Raw genomic sequence first — 21,152 nt, 5'->3', positions numbered from 1 at the left:
ATACATTTCAAGTATGTGTGAAGTATTCATTAACAATCAATTTAGATGTGTATTCCAATATCCAGGTGAAGACACTTTTGGTTAAGATGCTTTTTTTGTTGAAATTTAGAGGAAATGGATGGTTTTGTGGATATTGATTGATATGTTCTGTTTTGTGAATTGATGATTACTGGTTATATTACTATTGCCCAAAAAAAGCATTAATTTAACAGTTCCAAAAAAAATTATAGCAATAATAACAGGAGATTTCAAATGAATTTATTCTATTAATGGGAATCGAACCCATGATAGAGGTTTAAAGTTAGTTCATAACCACATGATCTTTAACAATGTTCTACAAAATTGTATTTATATAGTTTAGTGCTTTATATTCTGACTTACAATTCAGGTACTAGTCTAACAATCCTTATTATCGTCACTAATAATAAAGAATAGACGACGAATTGATCAATTCTTGATTCAAAATGAATGGACATTGATTTAGTTTCTTCATTGGCTTGCATATCAATTAAGGGTGCATTCAGGAGGGTTTTGGGGATCAAAACACCTTGGTGTCTTGTAGCCGCGCACACTTCAATTTACTTAGCCCATTCCTCCAGTGATATGTATTAAAATATAAAAATATGCTTTACTATATTAGATGCATCCTTAGTCACACTATTTGTACCACTGTTTGTTCCAATCGTGTGTAACAATGGGCTCTTTACCGGCCGGACGCCAACTTTCTAACGAATTTCTTTACTTTTGTAGATAAATAGACCTGAAAATAAAGTTTCGTCCAATACTGCAGGAAGAAATATAAGGTGCAGCCAATCTGTGCATTTAGAACGCAGGAATTGCAGACCTGTAGTTTTTAGCCGAACCTTTCTAAAAATCCATTAAATTCTACAGAAAATTGGCAACAAAAAATGAAAAATGATCAAAAAATAGTTTTTCGCATAGCGAACTATATGAACAGCATCTAATCTAAAATCACTCACAAGTTCCCACACCTGCATCCAACATAAAATATTCGTTCGACAAAATAACTTATTATTAAACATATGCATGTCTATCCATCTAGTTTGTAATAATTACTAATGACTTTTAATATGCACGCTAATTTGTAATCTTACATTATGTTGTTGATGGTGCTTATGGTAATCGAGGCCTCCTTATCTTTATGGTTTATGTCAAGTGTTTAAAATTAATTTGCACTTTTTGATGCTTGAATTGGCATTTATGAAATATGTGGCGGGAGTTACTGTATTGATGGAAAAATTGTGATGTAGCTAATGGGATTATGTGATTATACATGGAAATTGTGATGTAATGAGGAGAATTTATGCAGGAATTTTGAAAAGTATTAAATTTCATGATTGTGGATTGAGTAATGGATATAAAATTAAACTTAAAGTCATGATAAATAATTCAATAAATTTAATAAATGTTCAAGTTAAAGAAAACTTCTGCTAATGAAATTTATTGCTCAGTTTCCATATAGCATAGGTCATGGTTGTTGATAATCAAGTTCATGTTGAATATTATTGAGAAATATTTTTCCAGAAAATGATTTACAATTAAACTGAATTAAATATCTGATCAATCATGCTAGTCGCTTGGGGGGCATTTAATGGTGAATTTTATGGTTTGTGGATATTTTGATGGATTTAGTGGTGTTTTTATGGAGTTGAAATATGAATTTTATAGGAATATTGATTTGGATGTTAGAAATTTTATAGGTTAGGGATGTGATTCTATTCATAGTTAATCGGAAGAAGACCCTACCCGAGAGACATTACTTAAAAAGACTCCGCAACAGAGATTTTAAGTTTCCGCCAAACCTCCTTACCTCGTTTTTTATTAACATCAAATGGAAGTCGTCTTGAATCAAACTGAGGTTCCGTGTCGGAGCCTTCTTCATTAGTGTGGCTAGCGGATTAAGTCGGAGGAACGTAACCGAGTCTTTAAACTCGAAATTTATGGAAGTATCTAATTTAAACCAGTGATGTGCAATCTTTTATATTTTACAGCACATTTTAATGACAAGCCTTGACTTACACCGCCAACGGCAAGCGGATCATAAACATTCTAAGCATTTTAGGCTGCACATTAGTTTGTCATGGCACACAAGTTGCCTTTGGTTTAACCCATATAATAAAATGGATAATCATAAGCGTTAACCTTATTAATTGCTTAAACAACGATTAAAACAGCAGCAATAAGACATAAATAGTAAGATCAAAACACCAAAAGTCCTCAAACCTTTGACAAACTAGTCAAACAACAATAAAAACTTTATCATTCACAATATAATCCTCACTAAAATTAGAAATTGTTTATAAAATTACTATAAAAAGCATTAAAGCTGAACATTGTTGGATAAATAATCTCAAAGAATGTTTCAATCCATAAACATTTCTGTCTATAAAAACTAATTCCCACTGTAATAACAATTATTACAATAAACTTTCTTTTTTTTACACTAGAAGAACTGCAAAAACTACAAAATCAACAAAAAAAAGTTGAGAATTCCTAAACAAGGATAAGAATAAGAAGTAGGAATGATAAAAGGAATGGTGGTTGGTTAGTGTTTGACTGCAACATAAAACAATTTTCTCAGTTTAGCAGGAAAATTTTCCGAAAAAACCGCAAATTTGTAGAAATGTTTTAGGGTTAAGAAAATCCATGTATAGATTAGACTAAAGTTTGTTTTTTTTTCCTGTATACAGCACTTTACTGCACTCTTCAATTCCAATCTAGTCTGTCGAGAACAATTTTGTAACTATTCTCAGTTTACCACTAACTTGAGGATGTTTTGTTTCCTTTGCAAAAGTATTTTTTGAGGGAATTTCTTAGAAAAGGAGGCGAGGAAATGATTCCGATTGTCTGGCTGATGTGCCGATGTCCCTTTTGCATTGCTGTGTTGCTTACTGGATAGCTTTGTTAATTAAAAACGCGAATTTGATCAAATTAACTTAAAATTCACTTTGTTTTGAAAATTCTAAATCTGTTGAAAATTCAAATTTGAAAAAACCGTTAAATTGTAGAATATATTGAAATTCATAATTCTTTTGATAAATTTGCTTTAAGAGCAATATCCGGTCAAACTAATACATCAAGCTTCACATAAAATGCGCCTCAATCCCTCAATCAACAGAACTAAATACTTTTCTCCTATTTTACATTGTGAATTGGCATTTAAAACAATTTCAATTTGTTGTTTATATTTTAAAATAGAAACAGTAAAAGGATATTTCTTTAATCAAAAGCAAACAACTGCCCGTATATCCGAGGTTACTGCAAAATACAGGAGCGACAGAATGGAAAAAAATTGAATGATTGGCATTGCTTAAAGGCACGTAAAAAAATTGGAATGTAAATATGATTTTTTTCCAGAGCCTTTTTTTTTGTGCTGCTGATGCTGAATGTGTATATTTATTCATTATTATGTAATTGTCTCATGTATGAAATTTTTTACAGAGGGAAAAATATTTCGTGGGGTAAATTAATGAAATTGTAGGGATTTTTGGAAACGCTTTTAATTTAATTTTGGTTATTTTCAAATTCAAAAATGACATTTGTTTTGTAATAACAATGAAATAATCCAATTTGTTCTTTTACAATGATCTATTCAAGAAACAGTCTGAGAAATTCGTTAAAAATTACACATACAAATTTAACGAATTTTGTAAATTTAAAATAATTAGTATTCAACTTAATTCTAGTATTCAGAAATTTTTCCCACTTAGAAAAGTTTTTTGCGATTTTATTTGATTTAACATGTTCATTCAACTTAAAAGATTGATAATCTAGTTGTAAAAAGTGGCAAGGAACATTCCACATTGATTTTGCTTGAATTCAATTAGAATTTTCGACAAAAAATTGATTTTTAAGTTTTTCTCAAAAACACGTGTTTTGTAAATTCAATAAATGAATGATTTTAGGACTGAATGTGAAAATAATGTGACTAATTAAGACATAAACATCTAAAACTCTCAATTCTTAATATAGACTCTTAAACAAGCAATCTAAAAGAGCTTAAAGTACTTCCCACAAGTATCACAACAATCTTAGCATTCCTTATCCTAAAATTCCTACCATAAACTGAAAATCAATACCATAATTTATTTTATTCATACATTTAATCAATCTTTAATAACATCCGAAATGACCTGACCCATCACAAAAACATGTTTACTGAGTAAAATTGTCCACCTTCCATTTCCTGGCCTATTGTATTTTTACCATGTTCATACACACAATACATAATATTGTGCAACACATTTTCCAATTTAATGCAATTTTATTGCATAATTAAATTTTATGTATCGTTACAACATTTTATGGTTGCACGAGCAACAAATACCCAATTATTGATACTATACATTTATGTTCAATTTCTTATATCCGAAAGTGCCATCAAGTGGACTCATTCTCATGCTGAGCATAGAAAATATTTTCGAAAATAAGAAGCATAAACAGCTCAATTTTTTTTAGTGAGTCTAACACACGAAAAAATACACAAAAAAATTCCCATGAGAGACGAAAAAAAAAAGAAAGACAGACTCATGGATGGAAAATTGGAAAAGGAATTAAATCGACCTTGACATTCACAATGCTTCCTATTGACTGTGATGTTTTTTTTTTGCAACTTGCCGTCTCGCTAGCCAGACGACTATTATTGCACATTTTTATTCTGTATACGGAGGGGAATTACACGAATGTAAAGTCATGTTCGTGTTACATGCGCATATCGTGTACAATTACATGCACAGCAATAGCCGAACATTTACTTTACATTTTTACTTCCTCACATGTCTCGCGAAAATGTTTCCTTATTGCAATTTTTTTTTTTTTATTCTCTTTCCTCCTTTTTTTTTGAGAATCAAAAGGATGACTGGCGTCAAGTTTATCAACCTTCGAAACATGAAAAGGAATTTGCTGCTGTTGTATTACATGTCCCTTTTGTAGCTTCAATTACTGACTCTCATCCACGCATTGGAGTGTGAATATGTGCATCAAAGGGACTATAAAGTGTCAATGTAAGTATGCAGGCACAATATGTGTAAAAGTACTTGAAGATTCTGTACTGATTACATCATACAGCAAAATGCAATTCACACTTTTTTTTGAAAAAAAGAGAGCCTGTGAGAGTGAGTATGAGAGGCTTTACATACAGCCATACATATTTTGACCTATTAAAATTTTCATTTTCTCCCCTTCTTGCTGTGCTTTACAACGGCCCAACTCGATTATGTGGATACCCCATTCCTATATGACACTTGAGTATAAAGGACAAAAGTGAATATGTGGAGGAGGTGGAAGTTCGGTCCGTACACACACATTGCATTTTCCAGCAACCAAACCCAACCATCCGTCCATGGATGGAGAGAGAGAGAATGGGAAATGAAATTAAGTGTTGTCACATATCGAGGATGCATTCACAGGCATTATAAAGTCTATTAAATGAATCAGGGTAACACAATTAAATGGCAATCTATAAATTACTTTTAACGACCAAAACACACATTCGGTGTAAAGGTCAGAGTTTATTGCATATTTTATGGATTATCAATTTGTCAATAATTGGCTGCCTATTGGAACTGTAATGTACATATTAATACATGAATAAGTATGTATATATCAGTATCTACCTCTACCCCCATACCTTAACATCCCAAAAAATTATGCATGGAATATTTAAATTGTACCATACCCGAAAAATATGTGCATACACATTTTATGTATATCCAATATGCAAGTTTGGGGGGAGTAAATTAAGTGTCAATAAGGATATAAAAGGATATTATTTTTGTAACATGAAAGGATATAAAATTACGTAAATAAAATTAAATTATATTATTTAAAGCTATATCCATGAAAATGAAGCATAATCATCATCAACTATTCAGCCTTTTGTGAAGTAATTATTACCGTCTTGTGATGGTGGAATAGAAAAAAAAAAAAGTTAAAGGAAATTAATTTTAATGAAAAATTAATTGTGCATATTCATTAAGGCGCTTCTAGTGTTCTTGTTGAATATATAAAAATTGCATAAAATGAAAATTATTCTTAAAGTTGTTTAATAAATTAACATTAATTTCCAGCGTGCAACTTTTACTTATTTTTCGTGTAAACGGGAATTTCGGAGATGAGCACGTGCTTTTTTGGCGGCATTTTGTCCTGTTTTGAGGTTTTTTCTTCAAATTCAATTAGTTTTAGTCAGAATTCGTTCTCATTAGGTAGAAACCCACTCTTGCCACTTTTTTCCACTATGTTTTACAAATCTTTGGACATAAAACTTCCTAAATTGTATAAAAATCAAAAAACTTCTTTCGAAGTGAGGAAATTTTCAAAATTTCTGTATTTTTATCAAAATATCCAACAATTATGTACAATTATTGTTGTTACTTAATTTTTGCCATCTTTTTGAACATTAATAGACGATTTTAGCTCCAAAAACCCGCTTCAATTGGTTTTAATTGACGAAAAACTTTTTGAAGTGAGACACGTGGTTTCTCAAAATTTCAAACCTTGAAAAATACGTTTAATCATTTTGTAAAGCTCTAAATTATGCACAAAATCATCCAATTTACTATCCTGCGCTCTATCCGTATCATCCACAAAGCAACTTCCTACACTCCGAAACAAACTACCACAGTGGGAGTTAGTATAACATCTCCGCTGCTCTTCCTTCATCTCCTTTGGTAATTCATTACAAATCAAGTAGATTATCGTCTTGAATGAGCTTTTTACTGTATAGATTAAGAAAATAGTCGTCTCCGTTTATATTTTCTTGTATCAAATTACATTTGAATTCATCTCAAATTGATGTGCATTTTATGAAATTGCAATTGAGGCTGCCTGATGTTTTCATTTCTGTAATAATCACTATATCTGGTTTTTCCATATCGTATTATGACCTAATTCTCAATTTTCTCAATAATATCATTTTCAATTTCCTCACAGTTCATTTGTGCACTCTAGTGCTATGCTGTGCCTGTACATAGATTCATATGTGTATGAATCTACTGTGAATAATAGTTGATGGATAACTTTCAATTTCTTGGATGCTATTACTTGGGATATATAAATAAATATGAAAAAGAAATTAAATTGGACTTATTCATAAAGCTGGTTTGTGTTCAATTATGCAATCCTTTTTCTCAAAGCAATAACTCAATTGTGAATTGAAATTAAATTTAATTGAAGATACTAAGAAATTGGTAGTATTTTTAGGTTAGTTTCATTCAGTTTGATCAAAGAATTACAAAAGAACTCGACTTATAAACGTTAAAGGATATTCACCAAATAACGGTTTTGTAGAATTTAAATTTTAACGGTTGCTAAATATTTAAACTTGTTTTAAGCGACGCTTTCAACATGTTTTTCTTTTGTTTATGAAATAAAAATTCATTAATTAACGTGCATGGAGATGAGTTTACGAAGTCTGGATGCCGAGATCTCGTTCCTTGCCCAGTCATCCAGTCGATCAATGTATATTATTAAGATCCCTTTTGTTAAAAATGCGCCAAAAACGAATGAACACTTCAAATCGTTAATTGCGCCCATAAATCATAAATCCATGTACTTACTTATTAATCGCTAGATATTTCAATTTGCACATCGTAACTTCATCATCATCCAGCAAAGCACAGCAATACACAGTAAACATGCATCTGTTTTCCAAAATATTCGAAAAAAATCTCGCTCTAAAAATATCTTTAAATCATCATTAAAATATTCATATTTGAACCGTGTGACGGAAGAGAAAGTAGTAAAAATAATATTGAAACATACTTGACATGTGTGAACGGTTGATAAATAATTAATTAAATAAGAAAATTGCGAATGTTCGTCATAAATAACGAATATTATTGCTGATGTCTGCAAGTGTTCATCTTCTCATGAATTTAATTATTTAATTATTGACTTTTGATTAAAATAATTATGTTATCAAATGATTTAATTAGCGAAATATTATGAAATAAAGAATTTTATGAAGAAAAAAGACCGTTACAATAAATATTTGAATTTATTCGTTACGTCAAAACGGTTGATTTACGTAAGCTGTTGAAGTGTTCTCAATCAAAGGAAACATTCAAAAATTTTGTTCGTGTGTAAAAAAATTTCCGTGTTAATAATTTCACAAAAATATTAAATTATCGCGTAATATCGCATTAATTCAACATTCTTAATGTGTTAATCTAATTAAGACAGTAAAGATAATTCATCGCAATATCAACAGACAAAAAGATTGCGTCACATCATTGGCAAATAATCGATAAAAATATAGAAAAAAGTGATTTTGCTTAAAAAAAAAAATTTTTAAATTTTATTTCATCATTTTTGCGTGTTTTTAAGATTTTACACAATCTAACGACATAGTTACATCGTCAATAATCGACTAAGGTGAGTGTATGGACATAAATCAACGTGAATATTTTGTCGAATTGCTGAAAAAATTTGTGATCAATTAAGTGCAATAAAAAAAATTCTATTTCGACATACATTAATTAATTTTAGAAAAATTAATTGTCACAATCAAGTTATTCTCTGTACATTCTACAATTACTTTACAAATAACCAGCCCATCTCTCGGTTAGAACGAAAAATTTGCCACATACAAAAAAAAAAAAATATTTTAAATAAGAAGAAAAACACACAAAAAAAAAGAATAAAAAAATTTTTATTTTACTTCAGATAAGAAATAAGAAAAAAAAAAGTAAAGAATTTAAGTGTGAAAAAAAAAAGTAAATTAAATAAGGGGAATATAAAATGTCAACATCATCGCCGCCAGCTCGTGTACCATCCAGTAGTCAAATTCCATCAAATAGCTCAACAGCAACGCTAAATGAAGCATCCAGTCCACAACAACCACAACAAATAGCATGGCCAAGTTCAATGAATGATTATGAATTGGGTGATGTGATTGGTGTCGGTGCAACAGCAATTGTACATAGTGCATATTGTAAGCCACGAAATGAGAAATGTGCCATTAAACGAATTAATTTAGAGAAATGGAATACGTCAATGGATGAATTATTAAAAGAAATTCAAGCAATGAGTAGTTGCAATCATGAAAATGTAGTAACATATCACACAAGTTTTGTTGTTGGTGAAGAATTATGGCTTATATTACGTCTATTAGAAGGTGGAAGTCTTCTTGATATAATTAAGCATCGTATGAGAAAGTCTGATTGTCGTCACGGTGTATTTGATGAAGCAACAATCGCAACCGTTCTTAAAGAAGTCCTTAAAGGTCTTGAATATTTTCACAGTAATGGACAAATTCATCGTGATATAAAGGCAGGCAACATATTACTTGGCGATGATGGCACTGTACAAATTGCTGATTTTGGTGTATCGGCATGGCTTGCAACTGGCCGTGATATGTCGCGTCAAAAAGTTCGACATACATTCGTTGGAACACCTTGTTGGATGGTAACAAGCTTATTCTTTATATTGTATTCCATCTAGTGCCTTTTCATAGTCGACTCTTTTTTTTTTGTTCTTTTCTTGTTTCTTCTTTATTTCGTAAGAATTCGCACCTTACTGTGTATTCTTCTTTATTATTATTATTTCTATTATTTCCTTACCTTTAGTTCGTTTTAGTTATATGCCTCACACGCGTAATATCCATAATGATCATCCATAATCTTTTCTGTTAGCATGTATATATATTTTTGAATGAGTCCACTAACTTTTCACGTTTCATTAATATATTTAATATTATAGTGCTATAGTCCATGTAATGACATATTGTAGGCATTGAGGTGGAAGGGTTATTGGGGATATTGGCGCATTTTAGTTTGGATTAGTGGATTAGTTGAATGATATGACTGAGTTTTGTAGCATATTAAGGAAGGAAAGGGTTGAGGAATTATAACGGCATTTTGAAGTTCAAATGTTTAACAGTTTTGTAAAATTCAAATATTTAACGATTTTGTAAGATTCAAATATTCAACGACATTGAAACATTCAAATATTTAACGGTTTTGTAAAATTTAAACTTAAGAACCTTATAAATTATACTAAAATCGCGTCAAAATTGCATTTATGTGCTTCAAAACCATACAAATGATTTGTAAATTTCAAAAATTTGTAGGGTTTTGATGTTGAAATAGCATTTTTCTGGTGAATTTAATTAGTACTTTTCACATAGACTTGACAATTTCAGCTATTTCTGATTATTTTCGCTCAATTTTTGTTGATTTGATCAGTTCAACATGCTCAGTAGAGTCAAATCTTGCAAATTGTACTCTTAGCTACCCAATGTATTGTAGCTCAAGTCATCCAGATTCATTCTATACTCTCAAAACCTAGTTACTAAGTCCTATTCTTTATGTCCAATAATCATGACAGACCACTAGACATTTATAGACCATAAAACCACTTCATACTCAGCACATACGCTCTTCATAGATGTTAAAATGCTCTAAATGATCGCGCAATTAAATTATAAATTTCCGTGTATATTTTCATAGCAAATTTTTATATTTTTTCGATTTACAGAAGCCAAAAATAATCCATAAAAAAAATGCTCGTCTAAAAGAAATAATCAATTTTTCACTCTGATGGAAGTAAGCTGCTGAGCTTGATGATAAGAATCTATGGATTTTTTTTCACCGCATTTACATAATATTACGGACATATTTGCTATAGAAATTTCACATTTAGGCGAAAATGGGTGTTAAAAAAATGCTTTTTAAAGGCTAAAATTTTTTGTTGTTGGTCTAGTTGTAAATTTAGGTCATGTGTAAAATGTGCTGTCTGTAATTTATGCCTATTTACCAGTATATCACACACTCAATTACGTGTTGAGTTTTTATATATTTTTTCATGGCGAATTTAGTGAAATACTTTGTATTTACGATAATTAAGGATTGATGTACTTGATGACGCACTTTGAATGTAAGCATGTAATTATATATGAATATTGAGAGTCAATTATAGGCCGGAAACAGCTGTTAGGTTGGAATTTGGGTGATTTAGTAAATTCGATCGTTTGGGACTTGCAAATTGAGTTTGTAATGCTGGGACGTGCTTTAAATTGTCTGTAGATCATAAGTAGCCTTCTTAGTTCCTCGCCGGACTCAAAGTGGACTTGAATTTTGAATGGAATCGACTTTTCCATACAAAATTCGAGTCAGCTTCGAGCTGCCAAAGCTGCATATAAGCTCCCCAATATTACCATGCGCTCTATCCACTTCACCTCAATTTTCACATCCCCCAACTTAGTTCCTCACATTCTTTAAATATTTTTATTTCGACTATGAAAAGAAGTACTGTGTAATAAAATAGATATGCTAATGAATTAAATAAATGACTCATATATGTCTCATATGTATATCAACAGGCGCCTGAGGTGATGGAGCAAGATCATGGCTATGATTTCAAGGCCGGTAAGCTTACACAATCTAATAATAAATTTAATTAAATCACATATATGCACAAATTTTCACTTTATGCGATGATGCGAAAGAAGCAGTGATTGTGAAGAGCAAATTTACTCATTGATTTTTTGAAATCGCTTTTTCCGTTGAGTTCAGAAAATCACGATTTTTTGAAATCTTACGTAAATCTTTACGTACGATTTTAAATACGTAAGCAAAATCATACGTAGTGATTTCGGCTACGTAAATATTAATTGCTTACATTCTTTGATTATTATTATTTTATATCAATAAAATAATGAAATCGTATATTTCTGAAACTGATAAATTGTTTACATTCCATTATATATATGATGAAAGTGAAAATAAGTCACAGGGCTTAAATTGCAATAAAAAATTTGATAAAAAAAAATATATCAAATTTAAAGAGACATTTAATAGATGTCCATCTTCTTAAAAATTATCATTCAAATAAAATACCTAACATTATGTTTGATATTATTTAATTACTTTGAAAAAAATAATAATAATCAAAGAATGTATGCAATTAATATTTACGTAGCCGAAATCACTACGTATGATTTCGCTTACGTATTTAAAATCGTACGTAAAGATTTACGTAAGATTTCAAAAAATCGTGATTTTCTGAACTCAACGGAAAAAGCGATTTCAAAAAATCAATGAGTAAATTTGCTCTTCACAATCACTGGAAAGAAGAGAAAATTTTTTTAATTTAATTAAAATTATTTGATTTGATTTATTTATTATGTAAAGATATTTGGAGTTTTGGAATAACGGCGATTGAAATGGCCAGTGGAACTGCTCCATATCATAAATATCCACCAATGAAGGTACTTCTGCTCACCTTACAAAATGACCCACCGAACTTAGATACCGGTAAATTACGTTTGTTTATGTTATGAGTGAGTTTTGAGGAAGTGTATCTAGAGGATGGGAGTTTGGGAAGGTCGGTTATAGTCGGGAAATCTAGAAAAACTTGAAAATTGATGAAAAAAACATTTGTGAGGTTTTCTGTTGACAAAAGGAAATTGAAGGGTTTTTACAACGATTTTATTAGATTTTGTATGATTTTTAATCTGATTTTGTAAGCATTTGGATGGTTCCAATACAATTTTGAGGAATTATAAGGCTTCCTGACATTTTTAATTTCTAAAGACTTAAAGAAATTGTAAATCACTTCTGGATACACTCCCTAACTCAAACTCAATCTCCAAAAATTGCTAGAAATTAATTCCCAATATTCCATTCACAAATAAAGGAGCTGAAGACAAAGATCAATATAAAGCATATGGAAAGACATTTAGAAAAATGATAATGGAGTGCCTACAAAAGGATCCAGCAAAGCGTCCAACAGCTAGTGAATTGCTTAAGAATCCATTCTTTAAGAAGACAAAAGATAAAAAATATTTAACATCAACGCTATTGCCGACCGGTCCATCAATGAAAACGAGAGTAAATAAGGCTTCAAAACGTCAACCGGGTGCATCGGGACGATTACATCGTACGACAAGTGGCGATTGGGTGTGGTCGAGTGAGGAAGAAGACAATGGCAAGGACTCGTCTGATTCTGAGGAAGAAGGCAAACCGAAGCCATTAAATCAAATTGAACATGCTGATTCGTCAGACGATGAGCATGATGATTCGGATCCATCAACAACAACAGCAACAGATCCAACAGCCACATTAGATGTTGCTAACAAATTGACTGTTACGGAAGATGAATTTCGTGTTGTGAATTTGGTGCTAAGAATGAGAAATGCAAATCGTGAATTAAATGATATACGATTTGAATTTATTGTTGGCAAAGATACAGCAGATGGTATAGCATCTGAACTTGTTGGTGCCGGACTTGTTGACAATAATGACATGATTATAATGACGTCAAATTTACAAAAGCTCATCGATCAACGAAATACGTTAAAAACTGTAACATTTCAATTGTGTAGCAGTATGGGTGAAGTGCCGGATGAGAAGTCACTAATTGGATTTGCGCAAATATCAATAACTGATTAAGATTCCTTTTTTTATTATTTTTAATTATGTCTGTGTGTGTGTGAGTGTGAACCGAAAATTATGCGGGGAATGAGCCAATGCAAATTTATTGAAATGATTAATTATATTACAATTTATTTTTATTTTTATTGTTCAATTAATCAAATAGTGTAAAAAAAAATATGTAATGAATGAAGTTATTTTTCAATCAATTGATCAACCTTGATCCTAACTGCTCTATCCTTACTACTTACTATAATTCACTTACGGTATTTCTTATTGTCTTCGATATGAAGTAAAACAAAAAAAAAATCTATAATACTTAGTATGCTTTACACTTTAACTCTATTCTAAAAACCTTTTTTTTTTTTAATTTATTGGATGTACGCTGCGCTCGCGATGCGATGATGACATAGTGACGACATATTTTTTAATCTTCTTAATATTTTTGCAAATTATTTTTATATTTTCTTCTAAATCACGTGGGCTTGTTTTTCGTCATATTGTGGATGGGATTAGATTTCCCTATTCAATGTGTGCATTTCATTAATAGCCTAGAGAGATGGGAATTGTTAAATAACAATAGGAGAATTTTGTAATTCGTTCTGTGAATGTTTAGAGAATACTGGTTATTCACATTTTTTTTTGGAAATTCCTAATTTTACATGGGGAAGTTCCGCGATTTTATCTTGAATTCTTGATTTTTTTGGTGTGGCATATATTAGCATAAGATTTTTTGAAATGTTGATCTACAAGATCAAGCAGCGAAAAGGCGGCTATGGTCAATAGTCAAGTTGATGTACAAGATATCTACTAGATTTGAGTTTTTAATTCAGAGCTTGAAGTCTACTCGGGTTTTGTATGCCGAAACTGACTTGTGTCAACTCAGCTCCATAAGCATCTTTAAGTCAATCTCGAGCTCTGGTTTAATTTAATTAAAAAATAATTATAGTTCTTGAACTGTCTCAAAAAACTGGGAATTGTATGGTTTTTGTTGCCTTTATAAGGTTCTAATGTAATTTTTCAAGAAATTGTATGGATTTTATCGAAGAAATTTCTACATTTGAAAGGTTTCTGAGCATATTTTTATGGAATTGTAAGGTTTTGTCTTTATTTTAGCATTTGAATGGTATTCAAGTTGTCTAAAAATCAACAATTCAAATTTTTAAAATCCGGTATTAATTTTCACATGCTATTCTTTGACATTTAAGTCCAAACCAGTTACTTACCTACTTTGCTAGCCGTACAGATAGTAAAATACAGTAAATTATAGCTAAATGTATCCCCAGCAGGCAAATAGTAGAATAAAGCTCGTGAGCATGCTCAACTAACATTCTTGAGTAGATCCTTCAATTTGCCTGTTAGAGTATTGAACTTAATCGTCTATGCTTAATATTTAAGTATCAAAAATTAAATTATTTTAACAGACAGACCCTCTTTTTAGTCCAAAAAAGAGAACATATATTGTCAATTCTCATTACTCCATAAATATGAATAATGAATCATGAGGCAGTGTCCAAAAATAGCATGTGAAAATGTTCAAACATAAAGCGTAGGACCTTACAATATCCAAATTAAGTTTATTCTGCCATGCAAGACACATCAACAAAAATTATTCTTGACTTGAAAATTAATTAAGTTCCTTTCCGTATACTTTATTTCTAATGATTCACATTCAATGTTGCAAACAATATTCATGCTTTTAATGAAAAGAAAAACAAGCCCATACACATATTATTTTGTTATTTTTGTTCGGTTTATTTTTTTTATAAAAATAAAATTCGCGTGCATTAAAGATATAGGCGAATAAGAAGAGGAAGTATGTGGAAGAGACAAAATTAGCGCATATGTACGAATATTATAATGTATAATTGATGATTTTTATTTAGGTTGTTTAAAAATTCCTAATAGGAAGGAATATAATAATTTTTAATCAATTTATTAGCTAGTTAATATGTATTTTATTTCCCTTATTTTTTTTTTGCTTCAATTCCACAAATTTAAAAATGAAAAAACAACAACAGTAATATAATTATAATATGTAATAATAAACAAAAAAAAAAAGTCACAAGTTTTATTTAATTTTATAGTGCATAAAATAATTTTTGAATGCTATATTATTAGTATGAAAAAAAGTGAACAGCAACTCTATCTAGCTCATATTAATTTACAAGAGACATAAAAATAGTAAAATCGCTGTTACATTTTATGCGGGCGACTTGAGGCGCAATTTTTGTCAAGGATAATGGATTTTAAAATTTAACGGCATTTTTAGATTTGAATTTTGAAAGGGATTGAAGCTATGTAATTTGATTGTCATAGTTTTTTACCCTGAATTAAAATGCTTTTGAAGGGATTTTAAATAGTTTTGTGGCTTGTTAAGGTTTAAAAAGTCAATAAAATTGATAGTTTGATAACTAAGGAAGTAACAAATCAAATAAGCAGTCATTTTAATGACAAATTATATGAAATTTTGAGAAAATTATCTTAAACCATTTGCTCAAGATCCAGATGAACAAACGAACATCCAGTTGACAAAACATATGTCAAGAAACCTGAACAAAGTGTTATAGTTTGATAGCTTATAAAGTATTATATTGATTATTGACAGTATAACTGTAATTTCATAAATTTTCAAACAAATTATTCAACTTTACCATCCAGTTGAATAAATACACACCCAGTTACAAGTTTAAAGATCAAGATAGTCAAACAAAATGCCCAACAACTCCATTATCCTTACAATAATTCCGCTAACAAGAAGAATAACAAACGAGAGATGAAAACAAACTGAAATTTACATCAAAAAGTAATAAAAAAAAAAAAATAGAATTGAAAAAAATTAAATTCACGTGATTTACTTAAGCAACATTCAATTAATTTAGATTTATATGTAGAATGGGTTTTATATTTTTCAATTGATTGTTAAATTCACTGTATCATAAAAAAAATGAATTTTTTAAATAATTAATAGACGCGCCACAGAATGATGATGAAAATTGTCTTTAACACAGTCGATGAGGAAAAAAAAATAGCATCAACGAGAAATAAAAAGCTCTTATCTTAATGCTGCTACTATGAGAATTTGATTTTCTTTCTTCTTCAAAAAACTCCAGACATCTATACACATTTTAGATGGTGGATGAAATGAAATGTATTTTCAGATATGCGGTATTCGCATTAATTTTTAAATACCATACATTTTTTTAGAGTAGATTAATGCAGAAAATATGGGCTGGAATGCTCATTTTGACTGACTTGACATGAACTTGAATAGCTTCGAGGTTATGAGAAGAATTTCCTTACTGGATGTTTTTAAGTTGCCATTTTTGAGCATGATAGATGTTGGAGACGTCTGCAAATGAGGTCTGTTAAGGGGCTTGAGCTTTTAAACTTCGCTTGAAAGGCACACGGTGTAAATTGTCGGGAAATAGTGTCTTTGAGCCGACGTGACTCTGGGTATGAGTCGGAGGTAAAGCTCAGGCTGACCTGGCGAATCTTCCTCATACCGTGTGCCTTTCGAGTTTCTTCCTTAAATGTCCGTTAGGTTTGGAGCTCATACAGTTCTGTATTGGAAGATTGAGAATCTGAATGTTAGACATCATTAGCAAATGACTCCCATTAGCGTCCATAGACACGATATCAAACTCTAGCCCAGCACCCATATCTCATTGCAACTTCCTACTTATCTTAAATATTGTCCATGAAAAATTCGACGATGATGAGGTAGAAAATTTTACGACAAAATTGTGTAATTTGCATAATTTTCCACAATCTCATGTTCAAATTAGAGATGACAAGAGCTTGGCAAAAAAAAATTTGTACAGTATGAATGAAAAAAAAAGTAAATCATCCTCTTATTTCACGTATTTTTCTACCTCATAAATTTATTTTATTTTTCCTCATAAATCCTTCAATCTTTTTTATTATATTTTTGCAGAAGATTAATAATTTATGAAAACATCATCGTTTTAATTAAAATTCAATTTTTTTGAAATTAATTCATGTACAGAAAAGTTATTTTTGGAAAATTTTGGTATGGAGCTTGCAAGCTAGGGGGATTGTGACTTTAATTGGTTATATTATTGTATAGCATGAATAAATTTATTCTATGAAGTGAAGAAAATGTGTTCGCTTTTAGGCTTATTGGAAATAAATCTATAATAAAAAACAAAATTTTATAACAGATAATTGGTGTTTGAATTTTGTTTGGCGGGCAAATTATGTTTTTCAAAAGAAGTAAACATTGAAATTTTTTCAAAATTTATTTAAAATTGAATCATTTTGTTCTATTAAATTGGCATTTAGAGGTTTGTCGCCTAGCTTCTAAATGTTTCATTAGATAAATCTATCCCGAATAGCATAAAGCGATCAAAAATCTAGCTACCGGTGTGACTTTAAATGTGCTGAATTCGGATTGAATCTCTAAGGCTTGTAGACTCGTTCTAGTCGGATTTGGGTGCTTTTTGACTGTTTCTAGTTAAACCAACTCGTATTCGCGGAATTATGGCACATTGACACTGAAATTGTGGCTAGATACATTGCATTGATATACCCTGGGTACCCAAAGTTGTAATAGCCGGTGGCTAGGTCTCTTAAAATTGAATTGTAATTCATGAAATGCAGAAATACCGAATCTATTTGAATCCGGCATCAAGCCATAGTTACACATCTCTGGTGTCGGATTTAGAATCTATTAATTGACTTGTGCTATTGCCTCTTAACAATTTGGAACTAATTTGTTAAGAAAACAGACTGCAAGTTTGTTCTAAATTACTGCGATGGCTCCGCAAAACCATCAATTTTCCTTATGAGTATTATGCAATCTGAAGTATCGAGGCATATTTAGTCGAATCTGCCAGTGCGAAAATAATGCCTTAATGGTCTGTTGGTTTGGTAACAGACTGGATGTTTGAAACCTTCTTCTGTGAAGACTGGAGTCCAATTCCCATCAGAGGCCGATCTTTCAATCTGTTATATAGATTGTTGTTGATATGACCCTGCCTCGCATAATACTTACGGCAATATAGCTATTCATAAAGTACACCCACAGCAAAAGCCATCAATTCCCCCTAAAACAGCTTAATTATTTCTTAAAAAAAAAGTTCGGAATTCTCTCATCGAAAAAATGAAAAAGATAGTTGAATAATAATAATATTTTAATTAAATTAAATCCTACCCCAATTATCCATAATATTATTTTATCTATAATGAATTTTAAATATTCTTAATTCAATTTTCAGTCCAAGATTTTCCCTTCCGTCGTGCACAACAAAATTGAAAAATTTTTTTTTTTTCTCTGATTCGACAGATTTTTTTTAATTAATTAAATCTTTTTGCATTCATTCATGCAAGTTTTGCTTAATTATTTTTTATTATTTAACCTCCTCCTCATCATCATCTTGCTCTACATCTTATTTTTTCTCGTTCTTCCTTTACAGACCAGAGAATAATAGAGAAATAATAATAAATTGCAGATTAAAAATGACAGATTACTTTCAAGAGATGAACTTTCAGCCAATTGATGACGATCGTGTTGCTGAACATCAATTAATGCTAATGGTACGATTTTTGCGTCAAAGCGGTTACGATGAATTGGATATGCAATTTAACACAGATCGTTTACCGCCGCCAACATCGAAGGAATTAATAAACAGTCTTAAGTCACGACTTGTTACGATACACGACGAAAAATGTCCAATTTGTTTAGCACCAAATGAAAATTTGAGCGATGAGAAGTTTTTAACATTACCATGTGGCCATGATTTTCATGATGAATGCATCTTACCTTGGCTTAATCGCACCAATACATGTCCTCTATGTCGATCAGAAATGAAAACAGATGATGAGGAATACGAAGAGGCAAAGAAGAGGAAACAACGGAAACAAGAAAATATTGAAGCATTACACAATTCAATGTTCGGTTGAGATGATCAAAATTGACAATTGACAATCTTCTTTTGTCTATGTCGCTTTTATAGACAATTTATTATATGCACTAGCTTCTCCTCTCTTTTTTTTTTGTCTTCTTTGTGCTGGTTTCTTAGTTTGTTACAATCCAATGAAATGACAACTAGATTCAATATTATAGCTTTTATTTTGAAATTTTCAATTTTTTTTCTCCATATCGAAAGTTTAGACATCAATTTTAGGCTGATTACTTGCTTATCTGCAGTTTTATGGATAGTAATCGATTAATTAGGAGTGAGCAAGAGATTTTCCATCATTTATGTCCAGCCAACTACAATTAATAACCTAAAAATTATCAAAATTAGTTTTTAAAAAAACTGCGGGAAAAATTCAAATTTTTCAAAAAAATAACGACTTTTTATTTCCAAACGTCTCTCATTGGGTTCCATTATTACACATTATAGAGGTGAATTAGTGATTCATTCCAATCAATTTTATATTATTGCTACACATATATATTTACGAGGGAATTGCTATATGTACACTTTTTAGTAAATAAATTAATAAAAGACAATTTTCGGTGGCAGAGAATTAACTCAAATGCGTTATACATATTTATTAAGTAAATTACTACCGACTGATAAAGTTCAAGTGCTTTATGAGTTCTTCTAAAATTGGAATTTTATGATTTGCTACAAAATATATGAAATGTCATCAATTTGATGGGCGACTGGCAAGCCTCGTGACTAACCTTTAGTATTATTCAGTCTAATGGCCGCATTGCTGTCAAAAATTTTTTGTTAGAACTATTTTCAGCATGTTTAAACTATTAATCGACGGGGCATGCTTCTTGATGATTTATTCGTTAGCATAATGATGATTATTTTTGGAATTATCGGCATTTAGTTGCTGCTTTTCCGTAAACTTAAAGTATGTTTGGAGATATTTAGACTGACAGCATTCAGATCAAGGTTTGGCTTTGTTTTAGGTTAAGTTTGGAAGGTAATTGGATGTACTGATTCTTATTTTTCAGTAGATACTTGCATTTTTTACAGCAATTTGGGTAAAAATCCGATTTTGGGTATGTATCCTAACCAAATCTCTATCTAGTTACCGATCTCACCCGGTCTGTCAGGGTCAGGTCTGTCAGCATACTCACATGGCACCATACCCATCCTAATCCCTACATATTTGCAGACCTAACCCTACCTGACAGGCAGCATACTCAAATGGTATCTTCTTGCGATAAAGTCATTGCCAGTTAGACCAAAAATGACATCTGGTTCCAACTCAACTTCCAGCCTTCAAAATAATAAAAAATTCACGAAAAACAGTCAACAATTTATCATATTGACGACAATGTCTTCTTGTTGCTGACTCTTGCGTGCTATTATGCAGTAATATTGATTTTGTGCTATTATTGCCAGCACGAACTATAGCTATATTCTGTAAAAATTTCCATTTTTCTTTCACTAAATTGATTGCCTTTTGCTATTTAACGACCAGAACAACACAAAGTGTTACATCTGTGCATATACATTAATTATGTAGCGATTTAAGATATTTGAATTTTTTGGTTAATGAGAATTCCAAGTCGTGTGCTCTAGATGCATTTTTTATGGATATATGTCTTGATGCTTAACCATTGATGATTTGATTATGGCTAATTAGAGGAACTAACTGTATTTGTCGTATAAATTTGTTTATGTCACATGCTGTGATGTATTTATGGCAATGATGGGTTGATGGTACAAAACAAGATATTCTCAGATAATTAAGCATGAACAGCCTTGATCTGTGTCTATAGAGATGCTTAAGACCTGCAAATTCTAGACTAAGTAGCCCTAAAAG

At 30.8% G+C, this 21,152-nt stretch overlaps 2 protein-coding genes across 2 annotated transcripts; both read left to right on the top strand.

Annotated features, from left to right (window-relative positions):
- Positions 1–8,090: 8,090 nt before the first annotated feature.
- fray (oxidative stress responsive kinase frayed) lies at positions 8,091–16,475 on the top strand. The gene is made up of 5 exons (XM_070634124.1): positions 8,091–8,394; positions 8,686–9,426; positions 11,342–11,387; positions 12,153–12,275; positions 12,658–16,475. Exons 2-5 carry the CDS (start codon positions 8,761–8,763, stop codon positions 13,410–13,412), a joined length of 1,590 nt encoding a protein of 529 aa, XP_070490225.1. The 5' UTR covers positions 8,091–8,394; positions 8,686–8,760; the 3' UTR covers positions 13,413–16,475.
- Positions 16,476–18,875: 2,400 nt separating this feature from the next.
- On the top strand, positions 18,876–19,319 carry LOC139086543 (E3 ubiquitin-protein ligase RNF181). Its single transcript, XM_070635009.1, has one exon. The coding sequence runs from the start codon at positions 18,876–18,878 to the stop codon at positions 19,317–19,319; it is 444 nt and encodes a 147-aa protein (XP_070491110.1).
- Positions 19,320–21,152: the final 1,833 nt, after the last annotated feature.

The sequence above is a fragment of the Chironomus tepperi genome, unplaced genomic scaffold, assembly GCF_022539635.2.
Source record: "Chironomus tepperi strain 1889 unplaced genomic scaffold, CSIRO-AGI_Ctep_v1 contig_85, whole genome shotgun sequence".
NCBI classification, from domain to species: Eukaryota; Metazoa; Arthropoda; class Insecta; order Diptera; family Chironomidae; genus Chironomus; species Chironomus tepperi.
The sequence above is the reverse complement of the archived record's forward strand: the minus strand, read 5'-3'. Positions and strand labels throughout refer to the sequence as shown.